At 38.7% G+C, this 27,800-nt stretch overlaps 2 protein-coding genes and 1 long non-coding RNA gene across 3 annotated transcripts in view; 2 read left to right on the top strand and 1 right to left on the bottom strand.

Annotated features, from left to right (window-relative positions):
- Positions 1-20,085, top strand: part of rau (RA domain-containing protein rau) — a 109,274-nt gene extending 89,189 nt beyond the window's left edge. Inside the window, exons 3-5 of the mRNA XM_034968356.2 lie at positions 15,495-15,751; positions 18,493-18,670; positions 19,432-20,085. Of these exons, the coding sequence (XP_034824247.1) occupies positions 15,495-15,751; positions 18,493-18,670; positions 19,432-19,758 (762 nt within the window). The 3' untranslated portion in view covers positions 19,759-20,085. The remainder of the gene's footprint in view (positions 1-15,494; positions 15,752-18,492; positions 18,671-19,431) is intronic.
- LOC138403355 (uncharacterized) lies at positions 6,354-7,850 on the top strand. Its single transcript, XR_011237911.1, has 3 exons — positions 6,354-6,798; positions 6,905-7,085; positions 7,689-7,850. It is a non-coding gene; the product is annotated as an uncharacterized lncRNA (long non-coding RNA).
- LOC138402554 (putative nuclease HARBI1) lies at positions 9,643-13,028 on the bottom strand. Its single transcript, XM_069499587.1, has 6 exons — positions 12,576-13,028; positions 11,520-11,650; positions 11,214-11,415; positions 10,812-10,956; positions 10,239-10,485; positions 9,643-10,147 (listed from the first exon to the last, which is right to left on the bottom strand). Exons 1-6 carry the CDS (start codon positions 12,798-12,800, stop codon positions 10,009-10,011), a joined length of 1,089 nt encoding a protein of 362 aa, XP_069355688.1. The 5' UTR covers positions 12,801-13,028; the 3' UTR covers positions 9,643-10,008.
- Positions 20,086-27,800: the final 7,715 nt, after the last annotated feature.

The raw sequence follows: 27,800 nt of genomic DNA, 5'->3' as shown, positions 1-27,800 counted from the left end.
TAAATTGCTCGCGATCAGTGTAATAGCTTAGTAAACAGTAGATTTTTAACCAGTCATAGCATAATTTCATGGGGCCACTAAAAATTGTGAAATAAATTTTTTTTACAAAAAAAATAAAAACCGACTTCGTTACATAAACACTAAAAATTGAAAAATAATTTAATTTATTACCGAATATATTATGTATACAAGAGTTAATATAGTTCCATAATAATATTTTTTGGGGTCGGTGCCAATGAGGTGCCATTGTGGAGTCCCATAAAAATATGAAGTCTAGACGATTCGCGTAGCTAAAGCTAATTGGCACCGGCACCAAAAAGTATTATTATGGAACTATATTAACTCTTGTATACATAATATATTCGGTAATAAATTAAATTATTTTTCAATTTTTAGTGTTTATGTAACGAAGTCGGTTTTTATTATTTATTTATTCAGATACAAGTTAGCCTATGACTGCAATCTCACCTGGTGGTAAGTGATGATGCAGTCTAAGATAACCTGATACTGAGCTAACCTGGAAGGGGTATGGCAGTTTTTATTAAACCCATGCCCCTTTGGTCTCTACACGGCATTGTACCGGAATGCTTAATCGCTTGGCGGCATGGCTTTGCCAGTAGGGTGGTAACTAGCCACGGCCGAAGCCTTCCACCAGACCAGACCAAACATTAAGAAATAAAAAATTCCAAACCCCTGCCAGGAATCGAACCCGGGACCTCCCGCTAATAAGACCACAACGCTTACCACTGCGCCTGGGAGGTCGTCTCATTTGATGTCGTCTGTCCACCTAGCGATGTGTCTTCCCACGTCTATATGTCTATATCCCATCTATATTCTTACTATAACCCTGTTTATTTTTGTAGTCTACTACTGGACATAGTCTTTTCCTTTGAAATCTTCAAACTTGGTTCTAAGTCTCCCCACTCACCTAATTCTATCATGTACCTACGTTACGTTTTTTATGTTTTCTGGTATAATATTATCTCTTATCTTCTTGGATAACTTTAATATAGCCACCCCAATATCTCACTGAGTGACTTTGAATTTGTAGATTGGGTCAGTTTCCACGCTTCAGGATAATAGTCATGTCCTCAAAATGTTGAGGTCATGTAAAACACACTTATTAAAGACTTTCTTTGATAGTGTAGTTTTGTAAATTTTTGAGCTGCTGATTTCATGACCCAATGTTTTCACTTCTATCGATCGACCCGCATGTATATTCCTCGTCTAAATTACAGTTTGTGTTTAATATGTAATTTAATTACCTACCTACACTTTCTATCTCTATCTTTTTTATAATTTTCATCCTTTTCTTTGTTAACTATTCTCCTGGTATTTAAACATTCGCTAAAAGTTCTGAATCTCTAATACCTACTACCTACGTCAAAAATTCTAATCCATACTGAGACGTATAATTTTTTTATTTTTTTATCTCATTATATTCATATGTTTTAAATTCTTGTGATAAACTACAAAGTTAACCGTATCCTGCGTGTATACGTCCACTGTTGGGCATAGATATGCCTTTTCTAGAGCGTTGCACCATACACAGTCCTTCGCCTTCCTCATAACACTACATGTCAAGCAGTAATCAATTAACAAATGCAATTTGAGATCTTATTCCGTTGACTTAAGACTCACAAAGTATAGGTCGTTTAGATGCGCCGGCGCATAATCACTCGGATTCGATTAGCGTTAATTGATCTAGCATGGGCATAGTTTATGGGTCAGATCAGAGTAATGCTTGAATAACGTACATAATTCAAGCTTATAGACTTTGTTATCTAATCGTTTAGAGTTTAAATAGGTCGAGGACGGTTAAAGATCAGTTTTGAAGATAACTTCACTGACCATAATTTTCTTAATTAATTACTTGACTCCGATAACTTATAAGATTTGCTAGTAGTAGTAGGTAGGTAAAAATCTGGAATATTATTGATTTGTTTTTAAGGGTAGGTTTAGCCACAATAGTTATAAGAGCAAAAAAACCGGCCAAGTGCGACTCAGACTCGCGCACCGAGTAAACGCCGAGTTTAAGTTTTTCTCATAGGTATTTCTATAGATTATTAAAATTGTAAAATCTGTGAATCTAAAAACAACAACAGATTATTTATTTATATATTACCTAATAATTGATAAATTTAAAAATAAATGTAAAATGCATGGATATCGATAGCATAGCGCCATCTATGCGACACACGGTGAACTAACTCGAAAAAAGGTCAAAGGTGGGCGCACGCGCATAGCACGCGGTCACTAAACGCACACAGGGACAATTAACGCGTCGAGATTAAGGGCTTTTAGTTCAATTAGACTAATTAGAGCATAATTAACAGGCTGACGTCATGCATTTGTAAACAACAGTATAACCCTGTGGTTATACTGTTGTTTACAAATGCATGACGTCAGAGCACAGATAATCTATCGGCCAAACATGGCCGACAGTGTTTTCACCTGTCTAAGAAAAATAATTTTTTTAAATTAAAGTTTTACGGTTTTTAGGGCGCAAAAAAATATAGTGTTAATTTTTTTGATATAATAGGACAAATATTAACCATTTAAGACCAACTTAAAAAAATTGTCAAGTAGCCTATTCCTTCGCGGCTTTGTTTTGTTCTGGTTATGGTTTTATTGATTACTTGACCTACTATTTCACTTGAGGCTTAGTGATAATGTACAGTACGCGTCCGAAAGTAATGTAGATCGGCCTTTAGAATGACTTTTCAGCTTTGTAGAGCGTTGTCTCTGTCACTCATACCTATATGACGTTTTGTCAGTCTGTAGTACGTATCGCGCTGTTTTTTTGAAAATTATTTGCGGGTCTTACTTACTTTATAAAGGAAACCTACATGCAAATTCCCTAAAAATATACATGACAATATCTTTCTAGACCAGCAATTTGAGCTTTACGTTGATATGTCTGTTCTGTTAGTCAGTTAAATTTAATTTGAAAATGGTGTATAAGTCTACGGGTCTAATAAAATCTGAATCAGAATTAAAGTGCAAATTAGTAGCTTACGAAAAAACTTTTACGCCAGAATCACCCAAGTATCAAGTTTTTAGCAATTACACTGAATCACAATCCCGTTAATTAACGGTCTTAGATTTTTTGTTAACTAAATGTTGTACATTGTTTTCAACTTTCTTTTGTCTAATTCTACAGCTTTAACTCGTACGCTTTAACTACTCTAAACACTAGAATTCACAGTCAAGATAGGGGCTTGTTTAGGGGGCCATTCAGACGATTTTCGACCAATGCCATTATGTATGACTTCCATTCCAGCATAACTTAAAGAATTTTAACTAACCAAATGTAAATTAACCAAATGCAAAAGCCAAGTCCATGACTGCTTAATTTGGAAGTTGATCAATTTCGTGACATCTTGTTTATATATTTTAACATTTTGTTAGTAGGTAGATACCTAGCGAGAAAATGAACGGGTGCGTATCGTTAACTTCGATTCCTCAATTCATTTACTTTTTAGTTATGATGTAAACGGTTTCATCATCGTTGGATTCATCATCATCATCCTCATTATTGTGTGTCCACCTGACCTCCTCAAAAGTTTTTACATTTGTCGGGGTTTTCCGAATCTCTTCTACAATTAGTGTATTTTCCCATCCTTCATAAGGTTCAATTGCAATCGTAATTAATATCAATATGTTGGGTATGCAGGCGATGGAGAGAGCTATGCTTGGAGTTTCTCTACGTGATCAAATCAGAAATGAGGAGATCCGTAGGAGAACTAGAGTAACCGACATAGCTCAACGGGTTGCGAAGCTGAAGTGGCAATTGGCAGGGCCATAGTTCGTAAAACCGATAGACGTTGGGGTCCCAAGGTGCTGGAATGGCGACCTCGCACCGGAAGACGCAGTGTTGGAAGACCCCCCCACTAGGTGGACGGACGATATCAGACGAGTCGCAGGGAGCTGCTGAATTCAGGCGGCGTGTGGAAGTCCCTACAAGAGACCTATGTCCAGCAGTGGACGTCTATCGGTTGATGATGATGATGTTGGGTACAAAAAAGCGCAACTTGCTTGTATCTACATAATTTACATAAATCTATTCATTCCTTCATACAAACCTGTATATTGGCGAGGACGCATGCCGTAGTCATCCGTCGACGCCTTTTTTGTGCTTCCTCCGAGACGAGTCCACAGCCTTCACTGAGATTACCATTCGCGGAGACCACTTTTACCGGCACTTTCTTTCTCTAAGTTATGCTTCAATGGTTTTGATTGTTTTACTTTAAATCTGGAGGAAAACACTATCTTTCAAGAAATTTGTATATTAATATTATTATGTTTATCCAAAATTTACGAAAAATATAAAGTAATTAATTAAAAATTAAGAGACATGGTCGCTATGAGACTCATAAAAAAGCTCAGATTCACTCAGCGTGCGATGGAGCTATGCTGTGAGTTACTCCACGTGATCAAATCAGAAATGAGGAGATCCCAGAGTAACCGACATAGCTCAGCGGGTTGTAAAGCTGATGTGGTAATGGGCAGGGATCATAGTTCGAAAAATCGATAGACGATATGACAGGCGTATAGGCGTATCACAGGGAGCCACTGGATTCAGGCGGCGCAAGATCGTGGCGTGTGGAAGACCCTACAAGAGACCTATGTCCAGCAGTGGAGGTCTATCGGTTGAATGATGATGAGGAATTCTAAGTTATTATTGACTACAAAAACTACCAACAAAACAAAGAAAGATAGAAGATAAAGCTTTAAAAATAGAGCCTTTGCATACGATCTTATATTGAAGTCTCAGGATTTTCTCACGACTAGATACCGGTTCCAGCATTTCTCTGGTAGGTAAAAAACCTTCATCTGCTATAAAATTTGATGATAGAATTATTTTATCAATTTATTCATCCCATTGTTACAATAATAGTATCTCAAATTGAAGGCTGAGGTTAAGATTCATATCAATTTTTATGGCAAACTGCTATCCTGGATTTTATGTGGTGTGCCGAATTTTAGGTTATGTAATAAAAATAAAAATCTTGAAAAGTAATAAATTATTACATAAGGTTTATTGGTTGTATCTAATTGTGATTCAACCAAACAATGTTAAATTTTATGTGTACCAACTACAATGATCTTGGGAAGATGGCAACTTGCGTTCAAAAGTACCTAGGTATGCGTCAGAGCCATTTTCTTTTTTGACGAGCCCAATAGGCATTCCGCCATTGAATTATTTTATGTAGGTAGGTATGTACTAAAGATGTCCTCAAATAGGGGAACTGATAAGAGAGCTCGTAACCTCCCAATATGCGCTGAGGGGTGGGGAGGGGATTTTAGTAGGTGAAAATCCTTCATAACCCGATGTATTTTCCAGAACGTCGGCGGGTATCTTGAGAAGATCTCCCCACCGTTAATGAAAAAAATATACCTACCAACTACTAATATTATTTTCTATAATACAAAATGTTTAAAAGGCATAAGAAATACAATGACAAAATAAATTAATATTGGATGGATAAGAATCAAATATTCTCCAGACACATTCTGGATATCCGCAAATGCCTGTTCACTTTTGCTATTATCTGAAATCTTGAATCGCTTCCAAGTTCCACGGTAAATAAATTTTTGCGATCGATCGTCCTTCGAATGACAATCACATGTTTCCTGTTAGAGACAACAGGTGGGCCCTCACCCTCTGAATAAGGCTGACTACTTCCGTACCCAGCTCCCGTAGTTCCCATGCTGTTCTGCTTCAGTACGTAAGAGCTAATACCTTTAGTCTGTGTTGTTCGCGCGTTTCGATCGCACGCGTCATGGCCATGCCAGTGCCTGCCCCTCGAATGCGTTTAGCTTTTCATCCTGAAAACATCCACGTAAGTTCGTGTTTATCACTAAAACTAACTATTTTTAACTCTCCACATTACAAATATATTAAATTTGGTTACCTTTTTGCCCTCCTTTGTGTGTATTTCAATTCTTTGCTTGAAGAAAAGGTAGATTTTTTCAAGTTCGCAAACGCGGCGCGTGGGAACCTGATTTTCTGCATTGCATTCTGATACCTTGAGTAATAATGGCTTTATAAATGAAGTGGCTATGACCGAGTGGTGATTTTGAATCTGTGTTGCGGAATTTTGAGTGAATTTCCAGTTGAAATGGACAATTTAGGTCACGCATTTTGGTTAAACCTATTTTATTGGTGTTCGTTGAATTTTGTCACTTCAAAAGTCAAAAGTCAAAAGTCAAATGATTTATTCAAAATAGGTAATAAATTACTCTTATTGATTGTCTGGTATAGTGTTAGATTTGTAAGATAATATAGTGGTGATAATTATAACGCAAACTTAAAACTAAAGCTACGAGGGTTCCAAACGCGCCCAGCACGGCTAACATGTGCCGCATGAGATATCTCGCGAAGAGAGAGAGACATCTTGTCGATGTCTACTGTTTTCCCGTTTACACTAACATGGTCGGCACGAGAGGCAATATTCTCGTCGAAGACTTGACATTCTCGCGTAGACAAACCGATGTTGCGGTTTACCAAAATCATACGATATTCTAATGTTGCAACACCGATTTCGTTCATTCATTTTTGTCTGAAACCATCAGATTCAGTTTTGTCTGTGGTGAGTCTGTGTTTAAAAATGACGTTTTATGACAATTTGACGTATTGAATTTGACGTTTTAACATTGACATTTGACATAATGACATTGAGAACTTGTTTTAAGGTTGTTTTTGAAAATACAGCGCATATTTAAGTACTTACCACGAAAACAATTATTCACAATTTTAATGAACGTTTTGAAAATGGAAAATAATAAGAAGTTGTAAGTAAATTAATTTGATGATATTATGGATATTATTAAGTGTACCTAGTAACCTACCTACTTAATATGGAGTCAAACATGAATTAATTAAACCACTATGTTTCAGTATCAGAAGCAACAAGGCACAAATCGCCTATTTGTGCCAGTTTATGGCCGGCCACCCAGCATTTGCTGCTGGGGATTATAGGACGCCTTTAGGGGCGTCCAGTTGTAATTCCCAGTGGGAAAAGTTGAAGCGCGAGCTAGACGAGCTCGGCCCGCAGAGATCGGTGGAGCAATGGAAAATTGTAAGTTGAAGTACCTACCTGTTTTCATTTGCATCAGTGACTAGTGGAATTCACTGGAAAGAGGTTTATTTGCACTTTACATAATATATCTGTAAGTAATTTCAAGTTGCTGAGATACGTATTTATCTGTATATATAAAATTCAAAGTCCTGACTGACTGACTGACCTACACCTAAACCACTGGTCCTAGAGACATGAAATTTGGAGGGTGTGTTCTTTGTAAAGAGTAGGTATCCACTAAGAAAGGATTTTTCGAAATCCTACCCCTAAATGGGTTAAATAGGGGTTTGAAATTTATGTAGTCCACGCGGACGAAGTAGCGAGCATAAGCTAGTAGAGATATAAAATTTTGTAGTGATTAACATTGTAAATAGTCCACTATAGAAAACATGACTACTATTTTGATAATTCGTTAATATTCACTGGACAGAGGTTAATTTGCACTGCAACTGTAAGTGCAAATATATGATATATGTAATAAATCAATGCTATATTTGTCAAAATCTAAAAGTTATGTTGAACATAAATATTCATTCATATACTATAGCAATTTCCTTAAGATATACAGAGAAGTGCATTAATTTAACAACTTTTTGTTTCAAGTGCTGGCGTGACCAGAAACGCAAGGCCCGAGACGAGGGTGGAGCCTCAACAAAGGCCCGGAATGCCACCGGGAATTGCGTGGAGATTCCACAAATTTCAGACAATGCAGTGCATGTTCTGAATACAATTGGCCAGGAAATGGCAGTGGGTTGTGGTCCTGAGGAGTCACCAATTGGTGTAAGAAATATATACATGTATTATGATCAACCCATCATCGCCCCACTACTGAGTCTCTTCTCAGATTGAAAAGGATCTAGACCCTAGGCCATAGTTCACCACGCTGGCCCTGTGCAGATTGGCAGACTTCACACGCCTTTGAGAACACAGAAAACTCTCACGCATGCAGGTTTCCAATATTACGAAGAAAAATATGCAGATACACTAAATTTAGTTTCAAGAAAGACAACAGAATCAGCGCCAATAATGTTTTGTATTTAGAAGGACGATTTATGTTACAGGTGTTATTTAAGATTTTTTTTATATTTTTAGTGACAAGTGCAAGCTTACAACAGTTATTAGTTAGTATTAAGTGTAAAAAATGATTTAATTTGTTTAGGGTTCCGTTGGTACCTCATAAGCAAAAACCGGCTAAGTGCGAGTCAGACTCCTATAACAAAATTAACTGTCCCAATTAAGAAAATTAATTGTACCAAGTCCAAAACAACATTTTCAGCTCATATTTATCTACTTCTAAGAAACTGAAATGCATTAAAACTGATTCTTGAGAACTGTCCAAAATAGCCATTTATAAGCCAAATAGACCAGCCAAGTGTGAGTCAGACTCGCGCACCGAGGGTTCCGTAAGTTCAGGTATTTTTTCGACATTATGCACGATAAATCAAAAACTATTAGGTATGCATAAAAATAAATAAAAATCTGTTTTAGAGTATGCAGGTAAATCCTTTTCATATTAGTATAGTTATCTTATTTTGAAAATATACATTTTAATATTTTTTGTGATGTAACCACCCATTCACTGTTTTCGGATTTATTACTTTACTTGTGCTATAAGACCTACCTACTTACCAAATTTCAAGATTCTAGGTCAACGAGAAGTACGGAGTACCCTATAGGTTTTATTGACAGACACGACGGACAGACCGACAGACAACGAAGTGATCCTATAAGGGTTCCTCTTGAGGTACGGAACCCTAAAAAACTGGTCAAGTGCTAGTCTAAGTCGCACACGAAGTGTTCTGTATCATCGTACAAGATATAGGTACCTAACACGTTTAGTTATTAGAACACTGCAAGTTAATGACGGACTGCGCAATCTATGTATATATGATTTAGTAAACTACTTCATTATTTTTAATAAACTAATCATAAACAATTGAATCTGACTTTTTACTTACTAACAGGCTGTGATTATGATGATGATGATGATGATGAATAAATAAATAAAACACAAATTTAAAATAAAAATGATTTTTATTCAATCAAACTTTTACAAGTACTATACTGTTAAAATAAAATAAAATAACTTTTACAAGTATATTTGAAACGTCAGATGCATCTACCACTGGTTCGGAATGCCTTTCCTACCGAGAAGAACCAGCAAGAAACTCGGTGGTTGCTCTTTTCAAAGATTTGATATACAATATTATGCCATGTATAAGAAAAGTATTTGCAGTCCTGCGCGTTGCTGGAATGAGCTGCAGGTCAAATCCACGCTCTTTTATCATTTAGATAATCTTCAATTGTGTAATATGCTTTTAAATCTTCATTTAATTGAAATAATTAACAATGAGTTGTACCTACGGTGTACCCGTTTGGCTTGGGAGATCTTGGAAGGTGCCTAGGTTTGTCCACCTCACTAGCCTTGTTGTCTCCGTGCTGATACAGAGTCTTCCTCCAATTTTGGACACTGTAAAAAGCAAAATAAAATATTATACTACCAGTGAAATCTTTTTAAATCTTCATTCAATTGAAATAATTGGCAATGAGTCGTTCCTGTTTGGCTTGGGAGAATCTTAGAAGATGCCTAGGTTCTTCCACTCAACTAGGTCTCCATACTGCTCAGCATTTTCAGGATATTCCTCTAATTGTACACTGTAAAAAGCAAAATAAAATATTATACTACCAGTGATTTTTTTTAAAATCTTCATTCAATCTAAATATATAAAAGCAAAAGGTGACTGACTGACTGGTCTATCAACGCACAGTTCAAACTACTAGACGGTTTGGGCTGAAATTTAGCATGCAGACAGCTATTATGACGTAGGCATTCGCTAAGGATTTTTGAAAATTCCACCTCTAAGGGTGTGAAATAGATGTTTGAAATTTGTGTAGTCCACGCGGACGAAGTCACGAGTATAAGCTAGTTAAAATAATTGGCGATGAGTTGCTCCCGTTTGGCTCGGGAGAATCTTAGGAGATGCCTAGGTTCTTCCACTCCAGGCTCATTGTCTCCGTACTGCTCAGCATTTCCTGCAATCACATCTTCCTCCAATGGTACACTGTAAAAACATAACAGCATTACATAAATTAAATACATTACCTTCAGTTAATAACAAAATAATGTTATGTAGAGATTATTAAAATGCTTACCCAAAATGCTTCATCAAATTATAAATGATGCAGCAAGCATATATAATTTCAGATGCTTTTTCTGGGGAATAGTGCAGAACTCTGTCTATCCCCAGGCATCTTAGGCTACCCTTGAGGTACCCGTTTGTCCTCTCCACTGCATTCCGTACCTGGCAGTGCCAATCCGTGTACCTCTGTTGAGGAGAGTTAGGTTCTGCATGCAGAATTGGGGTCATTAGCCAAGGTTCCAATGGATACCCTGAATCACCTGCAATAATAAAATATCAAAATGGCTTTATTATTCATGGTTTCAGTGTATATTTGTACTATGTTAATACATAGTGAAAATACAAAGTTTAATAACTTAAATAATATGTTATGGTATGTTTATACCATAACATATTTAAGTTATTAAAATAATGTAACAATAGCCTAGTGGTAGTTAAGTCTGTAGCTCTAATAATATGTTTATAGCCCCGAATAATATATTTTTTACTTATTAAAATAATTCAGCGTCTAGTTAGATATCTAGTTTTTTTACAGTGTCTGAATGTTTTCCTAAATTAATTAAGTGTAAATTGTATGTTGACCTACCCAAGAGGAAATAATTTCCGATTCTTCTGTCATGCAGCCTTTTCATCTCCTCTCGTATAGATGAATGATGCCATATAAAGGCATCATGCACCCTGCCAGGATAGCGCGCATTGACGCTGAGTATTCTACAGTTAGAATCACAGATCTATAACAATAACTTCAAAATGAATTGCGAAAAGAACTGTAAACAGTTCCCTTTAGAATATAGAAATACACATAATTCAAATTTCGCAAACCTTCAGTACTCAATTCTAAAATTTTTAGGGTTCTGTACTTCAAAGGAAAAACCCTTATAGGAGTGCTTATAGGATCACTTTATTTTCCATCTATCTGTGTCGTCAGTGTGAAAGTTGTGAAGTAATATTATTTATCACATGAAACAAAAGAAATAAAAAGACATACCAGTTGTACATTAATGGTGTGTGCATCCTTCCTTCTATTTTTATAATGGGCCCCTTGTGGGCCGGACGGGGGAAATATTTTTATGTGGGTACAATCCAGGAGCCCCACTATTCCTGGCACATTGAATTTCGCTTCAAACTCTGAAGCCACACTCCTCCGGCTTGGTTCAGAGCCAGGAAAATGAACCCACTCAGCCAAAAGTCTGAAATTTGTAGGTAGGTAGGTACATAGGTATATTTTATGTAGACAAACACTAGAAGTAGGTATATATTTTTTTGAAAACAATTTAAACGTAAATGATTTTACCTTCTATAAATAGAAGTCAGAAATTGTCCAAGAAAACTGCTTACAGTAGTTTGGGCCTGGCACATTGTGTGGTCTTGCCCAACTTGCCTCTGGTACCCTCCATTGGCAAGAAATTGGATGGAGCACAGTACCTACAATACCATTATTCTTTAGGATCAGTACATTAACTCGAAATCCTCTCTAAGACACAGTCATTAATTTAATAATTATATTAATTTAAACAGGAAGTAATGAAGTTTGAATTTCAATAACCATTTCCAAGAAATCAATTAGCTCACAGGGCGTTTTTTTTTGCAGAAGTTCTCAATAACAACAACTATTATTTACATTTTTGTTCACATCTGTGTAGGTACAAAATGTTTCTTGCTTTGTTGAAAGTGTCATTCATTACTCATCAACAAGCGTGGACTACACAAATTTCAACCCCCTATTCCATCCCCTTAGGGGTTGTATTTTCAAAAGTCCTTTCTTAGCGGATGCCTATGTCATAATAGCTATCTGCACGCCAAATTTCTGTCTGATCCGTCCAGTAGTGTCAGCTGTGCGTTGATAGATCAGTCAGCCAGTCAGTCACCTTTTCCTTTATATATTTAGAAGACTTATCTTGTGTTGTCTACATAGAACATTGATTTGCTTTTTTGTTTAAATAGGATAATTAAAAACCCCTTGTCACAAAGTCTTCGATAGGTAGTCAAAGGTTCATTACCTCGTTAAGTAACCTTTCCCTTGAACATCGAGTCAAAGAGGCTCCATTGTTTATTGATAAAACTAGCTTATGCTCGCGACATCATCCGCGTGGACTACACAAATTTTAAACCCCTATTTCACCCCCTTAGGGGTTGATTTTTCAAAAATCCTTTCTTAGCAGATGCCTACGCCATAATAGCTATCTGCATGCAAAATTTCAGCCTGATCCGTCCAGTAGTTTGAGCTGTGCTTTGATAGATCAGTCAGTCAGTCAGTCACCTTTTCCTTTTATATATTTAGATTACTATTTTTTCAGTAAGTACTTCTTAGACACATAACTCCGAGCGGTAGGTAGGCATTTTCACTTACCTTGAGATGAACAGGCAGGCCGTCACTGGTTTGAGGCTCCAAATCCTCGGAAAGTCTCCCTACAATATAATGAGCCATCGGCTTGGAGATCCGCCAAAGCGATTGAAACTCTCTATCGCCTAAATCAAATGGATCACACACATCCCTAATTCGTCTGCGCTGGATTTTGCGCGCCTCTCGCTCTTCGTATAACGATATCAAGTAATTATAAAAATTAACCGCCATCGCAATTCCGTTAATCTATTGAAGACAAGTGATCTCGTCCACAAGAAACGACACCGACAATTATCGCTATTTTAAATGTCAAAAGTCGAGAAAATTAGGTTGGCATGTTAGCGCTCGTAGACAAAAATACCACAGATAAGTAAAAATTCACTTTATCTCTACTTGAGACGTCACGAGGCGAATGACGTTTGCAACCATGTTAGCTTCGGTAGACATGGAGAGATAAGACGACAAAATGCGTAGACAAAATTTTCTCGTAGGCCTCATGTTAGCCCTGCAGGTCTGAGAAGAGCCCTTCTTAGGCTCTTATACTTTCTGTTAGAGATATCCTAAGCACATCAATGTGGTACACGTCCTATATTTTATTAGTAGATTTTTAATAATAAAATCGAGCATTTTACATATAAGTAGGTATCTATCTAAGAATAATTTTATTGACTAATCGATAAATTATTTCACTGTCACCATGCTCACTAGTAAGTATGGGTCTCATCTCAGAATCAGAAGGGTTTGGCCAAAGTCTACCACGCGGGCCAAGAGCAGATAAATTATTTGTAATTTTTTAATTTTTCTAGATAACAACATTCAGTCAATGCATAGGAATACTCAACTAATGAGTACCTAGACGCTGTACAGCGCAGTACTTATCCTGTATGTTCCTTTTTTTCTGTATCACTTTTCTTCTCTGTGACTGTGCCTTTCAGTGTTGTCATACAAGTACATTACATGTATAATACTTCGTCAATGTCGCATACTTGTGGTTTAGAGTGGGTTCAAGTAACTTTATAACTTGTTAAAGGTATTGTTTGTTTTGTATCTTGCTATTAAAGTACCAGTACGCTTAGTATAAGATTTTACGTCTCACCAACGTTGCTAGAGTTCGAGAGTCGAAACACAATAACGTCAAAGTAAAATGGACCTAAAGAGCCTTGAACAGAAGTCAAAAATTCAATGACACTGATTTTAATTTCGAAACGTTTCCGCTTGGAGCGCTGGCTGTAGATGTGTAGACAAACTTGAGCTTTAAAACAAGGCAGTTAAGATCCAGTTTAGCATAACGCGAAAGTGTTTCGACACTCGAATACTATCAACGTTGGTGAGACATAAAATCTCGTACTCGTACTGTATTGATTTCCTGGGGTGGGTATGTTGGTTGGTTTGCGGTTAGTCAATCCTGCATGCACAGGAAATCGGGTGCAACAGGATGGGTACCTACTTGGGTAACTTCTGTCCATTATATAGAAATTTTCATAAAGTCATCATTATAAGCATCCAAATTACCTCGTTTAGGTACTCGTAAAATGATGTGTAAATGAATGCAGGGAAATTCTTTATGATTTTCCGGTTGTATGAGCCAAGTGACTATTCTGAATAAACATGCACTTAACGGTGTGAAATATGATTGTGATTCATTCATGATTCTTTAACGAGTTTTTCCGTATAAACTCGCTAGGTTGACAAACTTAGTCATAAAACACTGCTAAAATAACTACCCATATTATAAAATCGAAAGTGTATTTGTTTGTTGGTTTATGTTGTTTGTTTGTTGGTAATGTTATGAGATCTTATGGTATTGTAAATACCTTTAAAAATCAACTCAAATTCAACACTTTTATTCTTGGTTATTCATGCACTTGGAAACGGTAAAGATTCATCGTAATATACAGTCGATCAATGTATGGCTTGTGAATCAATGATCCGTTTCCCGTAACAGATGGCTAACCAACAACTTGACGGACAAGGGTAAACATTGTGTATGTGAGTTTTACCTTTGTTCAGTATGCCTCCACGCAAAACTGGCTCTAGCAACTAACTTGTGAGTTTCTGTGAAAATGCAATTGTAGTTACTTACTGTGCTTTTAAGGGTTCCGTACCCGAAAAAGAAAAAGGAACCTTTATAGCATCACTTCGTTGTCTGTCTGTTTGTCCGTCGTGTCTGTCAAGAAAACCTATGGGGTACTTCCCGTTGACTGGCGTTGACCTAGAATAATCATATTTGGAAGGTAGGAATCTTTCGCACAAGTAAAGGAATAAATCCGAAAACCGTGGATTAGTTTAATTTCAAGATTATAATATTACAAGCTTATGCTCGCGACTTCGTCCGCGTGGACTACACAAATTTTAAGCCCCTGTTTCACCCCCTTAGGGGTGGAATTTTCAAAAATCCTTTCTTAGTGGATGCTACGTCATAATAGCATGCCAAACTTCAGCCGATCCGAGAACATCATCAGCATCCTTTTATACAATACACAGCTGTTCACTTTCTTCGCGTTTTTGTGTTTTTTTATTAAATCCTGTTTCCTTTAAAGCCGTTATACATGTACTAGTCTTATGCTTTACTTTTTGTTTTTACTTCAACACCATTGAAAAAATTGGAATGTTATTGCATTTTTTATGAGTTTTATTAGTACTGCAACCTTAATAAACTCTGCTATTATTTTGAAGGCTGCCTTATTTTCTGTTCTTATAATTTACGTGTTCAAACATTATCATGGTTCATAATTAAATCATCACCAACCCATCTCAGGCCCACTATTGGACACAGATCTCCTCTCAGAATGAGAAGGGTTTATACCATAGTCCACCACGCTAGCCAAGACTTCACACACCTTTGAGAACAACGACGTTTTCCTTCATCGTGATGAATTAATGTTGCTATCTCCTTACTGATGATGGTTTTTTCTTGTTTTGCAGACTACAATAAAAGTGTACGCGCGTTGTCTCCGACCCGACATCGAGTACAAGACCCTCTCAGTGACCTGGGGCACCAGAGCCAAGGAGGTGGTAGCCACTCTCCTGGGCAAGTTCCGCATGAGGCACCGAGACCCTCGGCTGTTCTACCTGAGCATGGAGGTGCGGGTGCGAGCTGCGGGGCTCCGGACAACCCTGGTGCTGGATGACGATGCCAGGCCAGCGGCTCTCCAGGCTTGCCACCCTAAGGGATACTCTAAGTAAGTCCTCTGTATTATTCTTTACTAGATGATGCCCGCGACTTCGAATTAAAAGCGTTATTGAACTCATTTTGTTTAGTTTACTGATAGATAAACGACCAACATTCCTTAATCACAGTTGATTAAACTTCATCCACATACGATTAATCAAAACAAAACGTCGTATATCACAGCTAGAGAACAACAAAGCGTCCCAAACCCGTTAGCTGAACGCGAACGGGACCACCGGCCGGTGTTCTGAAAAAAGACCAGCTTTTGTCCCTTTTTCCGTCCCCTTTCCGGCGTCTATTCCTGTCTTCCCGTGGCACAAACACGCGCTTAAGTCATAAAAAAGTTTTAAAACGCCAGCGCGCTTTGTTGACCAAATGGATCACGTTACGGCTTACTACGATGACACTTGGACTTGTTTACGTGGTACTATGTTACACGTAAAAAGCTGTGATAACCTAGCTGTTAGGACGTCCGCCTTCCAATCGGAGGTCGGGGGTTCGATCCCGGGCACGCACCTCTAACTTTTAGGAGTTATGTGCGTTTTAATTGATTAGCCCCACCCCAGCCCTATGACGTGTAATATGAGTGAGGAGAGGCCATAGTCTACCACGCTGGCCATGTGCGGTTTGGTAGACTTCGCACACCTTTGAGAACATTATGGAGAACTCTCAGGCATGCAGGTTTCGTCATGATTTATTAATACTTAATTACTTAAAACGCACATAACTCCGAAAAGTTAGAGGTCCCGGATCGAACCCCCGACCTACGATTAAAAGGCGGACGTCCTGACTACTAGGCTATCACAGCTTTTTTGTGTATGTATGTATAACATACATATTATATCCATGCAAAAAATCACGTTACTCTGTTGCTCCATTACGGCGTGTTTGGCAAATTTTACATACATTTTTAAAAATAGAATTAACAACGCGCAAAAAATCAAATATTTTAAATTTAAATTTAACGAAGTCTGAGATTGTTTTAGAACAAATAGAATTACTGAAAAGTTCGAGTCTACTTAAATATATTTCATTCAAATCACTACGCTCGTTATAATTTAGCCTCTTTACAGTTATTTTTTGCATTCCCAAGGCGAACGGGTTTTTGTGGAAGTCAACTTCCTGGAGCTCGAGATGATGTCTCGGTATAAATATTCCTATTTAATTAAAACGAAGCGATTTATCTACACATACAAAAAAACCTTTTTAATAAGTATTATAACAGGATTTTATTTTGACTGCGTCGACCATTTTTTTGTAGTTACGTATCTAATTAGAATAAATTAAGTTATGACTTTATTTGGTGCAAGTAGATATTGAGTAGTTATTGACATTTTATCGATTGGAATGTAAGATCAGAAAATGATTCATGATATTCTCACCTAAGTTCTCATGTAAATATTGTTTTATAATGATTTAATTAGACGTGAGAATGACGGTCATATTTTCTGTGTAAGAAAAGTTGCGAAAGAAAAAAAAACCGGCCAAGTGCGAGTCAGGCTCGCGCAACGAGGGTTCCGTACTACAGTCGTTTTTTTTCGACATTTTGCACGACAATTCAAAAAGTATGATGCATAAAAATAAATAAAAATCTGTTTTAGAATGCACAGGTGAAGCCCTTTCATAATTATGATACCCCACTTGATATAGTTATCTTACTTCGAAAATTGAAAATACTAATTATTGTACACTAAAATAATACTATTATTCTTGTGTGATGTAACCACAAATTCACGGTTTTCAGATTTGTCCCCTAATGTTAGCTACAAATCCTACCTACCTGCCAAATTTCATGATTCCAGGTCAACGGGACGTACGCTATAGGTTTCTTGACAGACAGATGAGACAGACAGACAGACAGTAATTAGTAACAGAAAACACAAAAAGTAATTCACACAATTTTTCAACACTAATAAATTGAGAATCAGTTCATACTTACTGCATTTGAATAGGTACTATTTTCAAGACATTTTGCTATCTCATTACACATCTGACAAGAATACCTACAAATATTTATCGCTAAGAATCGATTGCACCACATCACTATTAAAGAGCCGTAAAAAACAGACAACACACGAAACGTCATTTTTGTCTCCGGGATTAAAAAATGGACTGTAGAAAAAGTTATAATATTCTGAAATAGTGATGTAGAACTACAAAACATGTGTAAAGGAACGCTCGGAGTGCCAATCGGCAATCTCGTGTAATCCGCCACCGATTTACGAGTCAAAACAACGCGCAAACAAACACATTTTAACAAAACAAGCATTCGAAATAGACCATTAAGTATTACGGCTTCAAAATATTTGTTCAGCTTTATTCATGTTTTATTCACTGTGCTAAAATCTTGGCTTTGATTTCTTAATTTGTTTATTAATTTAACTTTAGAATATTCATCTCAGAATCCATACTAATATTATAAATAAATACAAAGTGTGGCTGTTTGTCTGTCAAGTCATAGAATGACGTGTTCACGAACAATTAGTTTACTAAATCACATCATAAATGGCGCTGTCTGTGAACTTGCCGTGTTGCACATATAATTAGTGTTAAATCTTGTACGTAGCGTGCTGTTCGTAGACTTAGTTCTTCAGGCACAGAAATTTTAGAAGAGAAGACGTCTCAAAGCTTGGCTTTGCTTAAAGCCGAGTTGAATTAGGCGACTAGCCTCTTTCTCGAAATTGTATGTTGGAGCTAGACTGTGTTCCTCGTGCAAAGGGTTGAACTGATGATATGTTTTCTTTATTCCAGGTTTTCGCTACAAATGCGTCCAGGCGGCCTCGTCAAAATCTACGATTCTGCTCTGATGTCCTCCTCTCAGTACAAGTGTCTGCTGACCAGTGAGCGGACCACTGCGGATGAGCTGCTTGCAATATTGCTGCACTGTTATGACTCCACTGAGGGTGTAGAGAGGTTCTCGCTGTATGAGGTAAGATACGCTTATATTAAGTTTTATGACTAGAGGTCTTCTTCTTCTCGAGTCGACGGTCACCTCAAATACGGGCAGACAAAGCCGCAACCGCGATAGCTCGGTCGGTAGCCTCGTGTAGCTTCTCGTTGGTGCAGGTTGTCGGGCACGCAGGGCACCCAGTCGTGTGCACAATGGACCGGATCTCTCGGATGTCTCGGATGACCGCAAATGCACTCCGTATCATGTCCAGAGATGAAGCCCCACCTCGCTAAGTGACTACTAGTGAGTGATGATTAGTGATTAGTATGATCAACTGAAGAATCGCAGATGATGAGGTCCTGAGTAGTTCCAAAAATACTGTATTGGATTTCTCTGTCAAGAATTCCTCAGTACTAGCTCGAAGTTAGAAAGTTGGCAGGATTTCATTCCCATGCTTAAAAAGCACGTCTAACCATCGGTCCTGCACCTGACTCTCTAGTCATGTGGATTTGCCATGCCATCTGACTTTGAAAGTAAGGGAATACAGAACAAAGAGTGCTATCTGGCCACCGCTATGGCCGAAATTTGGCCAGGTGGACGTTATTACTTGCCCACAGTAACAGCTGAAAAGAATCTTAGATGGAATCGCTCTAACCTTGACAATACCACACCATAGTAATGGTACAGCTTCCAGAAAGTCTAAGACCGAGTCTTTGAACTGGGTTATTTTTAAGAGATCATCTTACCCCTTTCCTCTTTCTTCAGACGACTTCTTAAACCATCTCATTCTGTCTTTACAGGTATGCCCATCCCAAGAATACGAGCGAAAACTTCACCCGGATGACTTACCTCTACTAGTGCAGCGTTCTTGGCCCCAGGATACCGACTGCCATTTCCGCGTCAGAAGAAATCCTAGGGCTCCACCACTCCCTCCAAGGACGAACCTCCCATCACTTCCTCTTTCCCTTCCCTTGCCCTCCCCAACAGACTCCCAAGAAGACGACGAACCTTCTAGAGCCTTATCTGCCTTATCCTTGGAAGCAGACGATAAAAGGTACAGCCCAGTATATAAGTTCCCCAGCATCAGCTACTGCAGGGAGACCAAGAACGACTACCTTTACATCTGACTAGCAATCAACCTGATCAGGATGAAAGGTCTTATGTCTAGGAAAAGGACAGTGAAAAAGAGACTCTTGTTATGTGTAAATAAAGAACAGTTTCGTGTAAAGTGTAAATAGTGGTGCGGTCAAACCAAAGAGGTTTATATGTAGGAGTATAAAAATATGCTTTGAAATTTGTGGCGAGAATATTGAGAGGTTATGTAAAAATGAGGTTATTTTGAGAAAAGTTTGTAATATGCAAGTAATATTTATAGTTTATCTAATTTTATAAATGCCACTTCAATTTATAATTATGTAGAACTATTTGTACGGCATATTAAATTAGATTAACTGTACAATTGGCCCCGATTCTCTAGTCTCTCTCTAAACTAAATTTAGAGTATCTGCATCCTTTTCTTTTTACTTATGCTAAAAAAGGAACGGAACATGACATTCACATTTAAAGACTCTAAATTTTAGTGCACAATACAAATTTAAACAGTAGGTTCGCGAGTGCGTGCTAAAATCACGGGTTTACCATCTAAAAATTAAATTTAGAAATGTCAAACTGCTTCTGTCCTCTTCATATTACAATAGTAAGAAGAGGGTGCGAATACTCTAAAATTAGGTTGTGCTTAGAATCGGTGCCAATACGCGATTAAAATTTCATGATGTTCATTCGAATTTTGATGAATTTTATTTCTTGCATACATTGTAATAAGTGTCAAAATGCATTATAGCAGTTTATAATATTTAAAACACATTTTTTTATATAGAAAAAACTACTTTTTGTAATCTGTTTAAAAGATTTAGTAAAGATTTTTGGTTTTTATTGCAATCTAGTCTTCTCAAATCTGCACCTATAATAATAGTTTATCAAAGCAACATGGCTACTTTGAGTGTTGCAAATGGTACAGCGCCCCTAGCGGTTCCAAAGTGAACTATCATTTATGATCACTGTTATCATCATCACCGGTTCACTACTGAGCACGAGTCTCCTCTCAGAATGAGAAGGGTTCCAGATGCGGATTGGCAGACTCCTACGATTTGTTTAATATGTATATAATAATATAGTACGCGACAGGTTGAGATGGCAATCGGGGAGGGAATGTCCCGCGCTAACCCGGTACCGGCAAGCACGGGTGACGTACCGGGCGCCCCCCTGTCTCATATCTTGATTGCCATCTCAACTTGTCGCGGACTATAGTTAAAGTTAAATTTAAAAAAATGTATAGGTACGCTAGTGAGTTAACATTTGCAAAACCTAGCCCTACAGTTTTATTTAAACCATACCATAAAAGGTGCACGGTATTTTAGACAGTATTGCTATTTAGATAAGGAGTATTACTGTGTACTTTTAAAAGTATGGACAGCATAAAAATATGTACATAGATTAATTTTAATTTAGCTAGTAGACACCAAAGAGGCAAGTGAGTTGTATAAGTCCCGCAAATTGCTAATGCGCGTGGCCGCCATTTTGGTGACGTCAGCACTAGACTGAAGTTTCGAGCTGATGGTATATTTTTATTTCGGCTGACGTCAAAATGACGTCATTTCGATGTTAATGAGACATGGTTCCAGCGCAATAGCAATTTGCGGGACTTGTAATGAAATTATACTTTGTCCATTGTACTGTTTTCTGTTTGACAGATTGGTTTCAAAATAGTTTTAAATACATACTTATCAAAAATTGCGGAACCGGCAGGATTCGAATCTGCGTCTTCTGGGTTCGCGCCCGATGCCTTGAACGCTAGGCCATGGTTTCGCTTACTATAAGTAGGCGGGCACTCTTTTGTTACTGGCTAAAATACATTGTCGCAGAAGGAATACCATAAATTCCACCAATCACCAATGACTTTAATTTTCGTTAGGCTGCCTGTCCACTGGTGCGGAGAAGAGAGAAGCGGAGCTGTGCAAATATTAACCAATAGAATGCGAACTAAAATCATACATTTTAACGCGGAGTGGAGCCGCGCAGATGAGGAACTTAGCAGTGATGCAGAGTGGGGAAGTGGAGCGGAGAAGCGAAACAGGGAAACCGCCCGCCGCTAGTAGCTCAAATGACTCGTCGCGTGCTCCGCGTGTGGAAAACAATCCGCAACTCCGCTCTGCATTACTTTCTCGCTCCGCTCCGCTACCTAGCTCCACATCAATGGACAGGCAGCCTAGAGCGGGGGCACACGATGAGTTGCGGCGGGCGGTGCGGCGCCAGAGCGGTGTCGCTGCGTCGTCTTACATAGAAATATCTGTGGCATGTCACACGATGCGCTCCGGCGCCGCACCGGACTTGCAACCACCGAGACGAGGCGGGGAGGGGTGAATGCGTTGTGACGTCGGACACTGTCCAACGCTGCTACGGCGCCGCTGCGACATACCAACGTTGCGGCGCCGCAACGCATCGTGTGACCGCTGATACGGTGAAAACTTTGCAGTGCGGCGCCGCACCGCTCGTGTGCCCGCTGATACGGTGAAATCTTTGCGGTGCGGCGCCGCAACGCATCGTGTGCCCGCTGATACGGTGAAATCTTTGCGGTGCGGCGCCGCACCGCTCGTGTGCCCGCTGATACGGTGAAATCTTTGCGGTGCGGCGCCGCAACGCATCGTGTGCCCGCTGATACGGTGAAATCTTTGCGGTGCGGCGCCGCACCGCTCGTGTGCCCGCTGATACGGTGAAATCTTTGCGGTGCGGCGCCGCAACGCATCGTGTGCCCGCTGATACGGTGAAATCTTTGCGGTGCGGCGCCGCACCGCTCGTGTGCCCGCTGATACGGTGAAATCTTTGCGGTGCGGCGCCGCAACGCATCGTGTGCCCCACCAGTCTTAGGGACTGTTTTAAAATCTTGACAGGCGCAGTGAGCAAATGTCAAATAGAACACAGTATATTGGAGCGGGTTATAGATTTATTTATCTGTTATGTATTGTGATGTTTAATTTATTTATGGACGTTCCGCATTGCGCACGCGCATCGCGGGACTTGAATACTTTATCACACCTGTAATGAAATATATGAAGTTTCCTTCTAATAATTGTGGTTTTAATTTGTACCTTGAAAAATACCTAAAAAAACCGGCCAAGTGCGAGTCAGACTCGCGCAATGAGGTTCCGCACTGCAGTCTTATTTTTTCGATATTTTGCACGATAATTCAAAAACTATGATGCATAAAAATAAACAAAAATCTGTTTTAGAATGCACGGTTGCAAATTCACGGTTTTCAGATTATTCCCCTAATACCAGCTATAAGACCCACCTACCTACCAAATTTCATGATTCTAGGTCAACGGGAAGTACCTACCCTGTAGGTTTCTTGACAGACCGACAGACAGACAGACAACAAAGTGATCCTATAAGGGTTCCGTTTTTCCTTTTGAGGTACGGAACCCTAAAAATTGATAGTCTAGCACGTTAAAACGTCAGCATTCGTGGGCCCGGAGTTCGATTCCGGGCACGCACCACTATATTCTTGCAATATTTTTAGAGATGTGTGCGCACTTGCTTTAACGAAGAAAGAAAACATCGCGAGGAAATCTGCATGTCAAAGTTTTTTTTTTTAAAGAATATTAGCCATGTTAAATGACTAATATTCCCCTTTCCTCTCCAACTAAGCGTCAGGCTTGTGCTAGGAGTAGGTACGACAATAGTACAACGGGCGGGGTTTGAACCGTTCGACCTTTCGGTTTTCAGTCCACTCCTTTACCGGTTGAGCTATTGAGGCTCTAAGTTCTCCATAATGTTAGTTATAAGCTGTATAAAATATGGGTTAAGTATAATAAACGGTTATAAAAATGTGGGCAATGTGTAATAATAACTGTCATTATTATTATGTTGTCATTTGAACCTTGGAAAGACGTGAATTGCCGTAATTTATAACCGCAATTCAGGCAAGCATAGTTTGCTAATGCAATGCAAGCATGCTAATGAACGGGGTATAGGTGACATAGATCTAGCAACAGTGCGATGATGTGGGACCACGAAAAGTTTATTTTTTCGTGGACGAAGATTACTATTGGATTCAGGGACACAAAGTGATGATGCATAGATAATCGGAAGGGGAAATGAAACTGCCGAGTCGATATATAAAGTATTTTTTATTTACAAATGATTGCAACAATGAAGTACAGACGATGCATTATAATTACAAGAGTATGTATGTCCAAAAAATGGGGAACCGATAATAATATCTAAGGGCACTAAAATTACAATATTTCAAATTTTATACATTTTCACGCGATCTTGCGTATCGCCATTCGCCAGTGACGACCATCGACTCGAATGTCATTTTAGAGTTAAATACTCGCTCACTATAGTTAACGTTAACTTTGAATGTGGGAAAAATTTGACGACCTCCCTAGGCGCAGTGGTGAGCGCTGTGGTCTTAATAGTGGGAGGTCCCGGGTTCGATTGGCAGGGGTTTGGAATTTTATAATTTCTAAATTTCTGGTCTGGTCTGGTAGCTTCGGCCGTGGCTAGTAACCACCCTACCGGCAAAGCCGTGCCGCCAAGCGATTTAGCGTTACGGTACGATGCCGTGTAGAAACCAAAGGGGTATGGCTGCCATACCCCTTCCAGGTTAGCCCGCTATCATCTCAGACTGAATCATCACTTACCACCAGGTGAGATTGCAGTCAAGCGCTAACTTGTATCTGAATAAAATAAAAAAACTTCTTTCCAGTAAAAACTTTGCTTTGAGTTTGTTGTAGGCTCTTCTCAGACCTGGGGCGCGTTTGGAACCCTCGTAGCTTTAGTTTTAAGTAAGTACGTATTAATTATCACCACAATATCATAATATCATCTTACAAACAAAAATTTTGACAAGTAAATTTTTATCTATTCTGAATAAATAATTTGAGTTTTTGAGCTTCCTCTTATTGATGATATAGATTTTATTTTTTATTTATAGACTAGCGCTTGGCTGCAATCATACCTGCTGGCAAGTGATGATGCAGGCTATAAGATGCAGCGCGCTTGCCTAGAAGATACCTAATTGTAATCACTCTTGACTTGAAGGAAGAAGAAAAGAGAGCAAGATAGTGATCTTGAAGGAAGAATGAAAGAGAGAAGTATAGTGAACGCCTGAATGATTCTTCCCTTTTTGAAAGTAGGTCCCTTTGAGAAACACACCAGTTAATATTCAATGCACTATGCATTCAATATTAACTGGTGTGTTTCCACTTGAGACCGTCATTAGCAATAACAAGAGACATGCCACGTAAACAATAATAAACCAAACACTCATAGAGCCCATTTATTTTTAAAGGAGCCGGTTCAACCTTATATAATTTTGTTGCAAACCAACCAGTGTTGATACTTTTGAATTCACCCGCCACTACTTAATCCTATTGCTAATGACGGTCTCAAGTGGAAACACGCCATTTTAGCGTTTAAACTACCGTGAGTGATTTCCCCCACCCCAGCCACCCTCACAACGGGCTCTACGGGCAGCGGCACGTGCGTCCCGCAGTCAAAACCGCGGCGCGTGCGCGGACGGACTCCCTTGAAAAAGGACCCCGGATGGGTTCGAAACTAGTCGGGCTAGCGTCGACTACACACGTGAGTAAGCCGGGACAGATAGTATTTATAATGGAAACACGCCAGTTAATATTGAATGCACTATACTTATATTGAAAGCTAGCGCGTACTCCATAGAACGAGTTTCCTACCCAAAAATGACACTCAAGATACTGAATACTTAATATACCCGGATACATTCACCACACATACAAAGATACGAAAACTAAAGGCCTTGCCCAGCCTAGACGTAGAGTTGACGGTCTGTGCTCACCTAGAGCCTTAGTTAAAGAATTTAAATCTCACCAATATTGTTAGCAAGAGCACTACAATAACATCAGAGTAAAATGGACCTAAAAGACAAAAGTTACTTACCTAACTGCCGCACTCAGAGTCACTTAATCGTTACTTAAGTTTAGTTAAAACGAGACAGAGCTATAAAAATATACATATATCTTTCTCGTTCATAAATTTGTCTCGTTTTAACTCAATCTTAAGTAACGATTAGCGAGTCTGAGTACGGCTGTATGACTTCCATTTTTAACATCTCTTCTCTTGTCCCTATTTCATATTTCGTTTTTCTCCTTCTATCTAGTTTTCTCATCGCAAGCTGTGGTAATCAATAGGGGGTCTACATAATAGCATATCTAATCTATTTCTTGTTGTGTAGTTGTAAGTTTTCTTTGTGTTGATTGTCCTTTCAAATAAAAAATTAAAAAAATTAAAGCTAGCGGCTGTAAATTATTTAAAATTTACAATTCGGTTCCATCGATTTTAATTACAGAGGCTTGGAGCGCTGGCCATAGATATATGAACTTGAGCTATATTCTGCAAGGCAGTTAAGGTCCATTTTACTTTAACACTGAAATATGACGCTCGAATTCTATCAACGTTGCGCGTTTGTGAGACTAAAATATAGTTCGTAAAGTGCGACAAGGCGCTCTCTTGGCACTTGGATGACATTGACAGGGGGGCGCTGTTGGAGAACAAAGGCTTAGAATATTCCAACAAGAACAAAGGGGACATCAAGTGGCGTTAATTTCGATTTTCACCACGCGCCAAGATAGCCTTGTCGCACTGTAAAAAAAGATTCCGACAAATTGAGAACCTCCTCCTTTTTTGAAGGACGACGGAAATATCTGCGCACCTCGCTGGAATGCGCTTCCCCGCAGCTCGCCCGTTTTCGCCTATTCAGTACCGTTGCCAACGATAGCGCGTTGCATGACGTCACTAAGCCAGGTTCGCAGATACTTCCAACGGGTTGTAACTCTATGGGTCAAAATGGCGCGTGAGGAGTCATTTTATACTTATACCTACTTACTAACCATACAGGTGATTGTTTTTTTTTTCGAGTTTTTCGAGTTGTCGAAATCAGGGATCCGTCCTATACAGCTAGGCTGGGTGTTTTTTGATGCTCGACATAATATTTTTTTGACGAGACTGCTTAAATCGCAAAACATAATTGCAAAAATGTCGAAGGCATATTGTATTTTAGGTACGTCACAGTTTATTCTCCTTATAATACTATATTTCATTAAAGTAGGTAAATTGAAAACGTCTTTTTCATTTGAAATGGAAAATCACAAAAAAAAAACTAAAAAAACACAAAGTAACATAGAAAAAAAAAATTGCATTAATAATTGGATTGTCTTTATGTAAAAAGACCGTTGATCAACAGTAGATGCTAGTTAACAAACCAAGGCGCAGCCGAAAAGACATCCCACATACATCAATAATTCGTTTGCTGAGCAAGTACAAGGTCAACGGTCTTCTTACATGAAACAAAATGTATCTAAAGCTAAGTGTCCACTAGCAATATTGCAAAAAATCACTTATCAATACTACTGCATTGCTCGTGGATACTTCAGGCTGGTTGCACCACAAAAAGTTACCGTTACAATTAAACTTGGTTAAAAAAACAAGCAAAGAGGGTGGCACAAATCAGTGTTGTTACCTTCATAATTTTAAGGTTGCAGTTAATCAATTTTTGGTAAAAAAGATAGTGATGGTTTTACCTATGGTGTATGGTGGGTCTAAGGGGCCGAGCAGCGTTCACGACCCTCCAACGAGCATGCGTCACTCATGCCACTGTTTTTAATATTTTTGAATTAATGTCAAAGTTGTTTTATTCTTGTAAGCCCTTCTTTCCTAAAAATATTTTTACTCGTCTACTCCTCGGGTCCTCACGGCGCTTACCGCGAGCTAATCCTTCCCAACATAATTATAATTGCAACATTTGCACTGGTCAAAATACCTATTATAACAGCTAACTGTAGGTATTCCATTTGGATCGCGCGCCTACAGAGGCGCCGTGGTATTGATTAGACCCAGCGCTACATGACCCTGAAAGATAAAAATCCTTGACTTGTGTAACCCAAGATAGCTTTTTTTGGTGGTCAAATTAAACTTTAGCCATAACAGACTGTTGTGCAACTGGCCTTTAAGCTTATGATATTAAAGGTATGGCGACACCACAGTGTAATTTAATTTCGAACGATACCCGTGTATGAAGCAAAGCTGAAAGTGAAATTTTCTATACTATGGTGCTTTAAGAAAATTGGAA

The sequence above is a fragment of the Maniola hyperantus genome, chromosome 1, assembly GCF_902806685.2.
Source record: "Maniola hyperantus chromosome 1, iAphHyp1.2, whole genome shotgun sequence".
NCBI classification, from domain to species: domain Eukaryota; kingdom Metazoa; phylum Arthropoda; class Insecta; order Lepidoptera; family Nymphalidae; genus Maniola; species Maniola hyperantus.
Note: the sequence above shows the minus strand (reverse complement) of the source record. Positions and strands in the feature narration are given on the sequence as shown.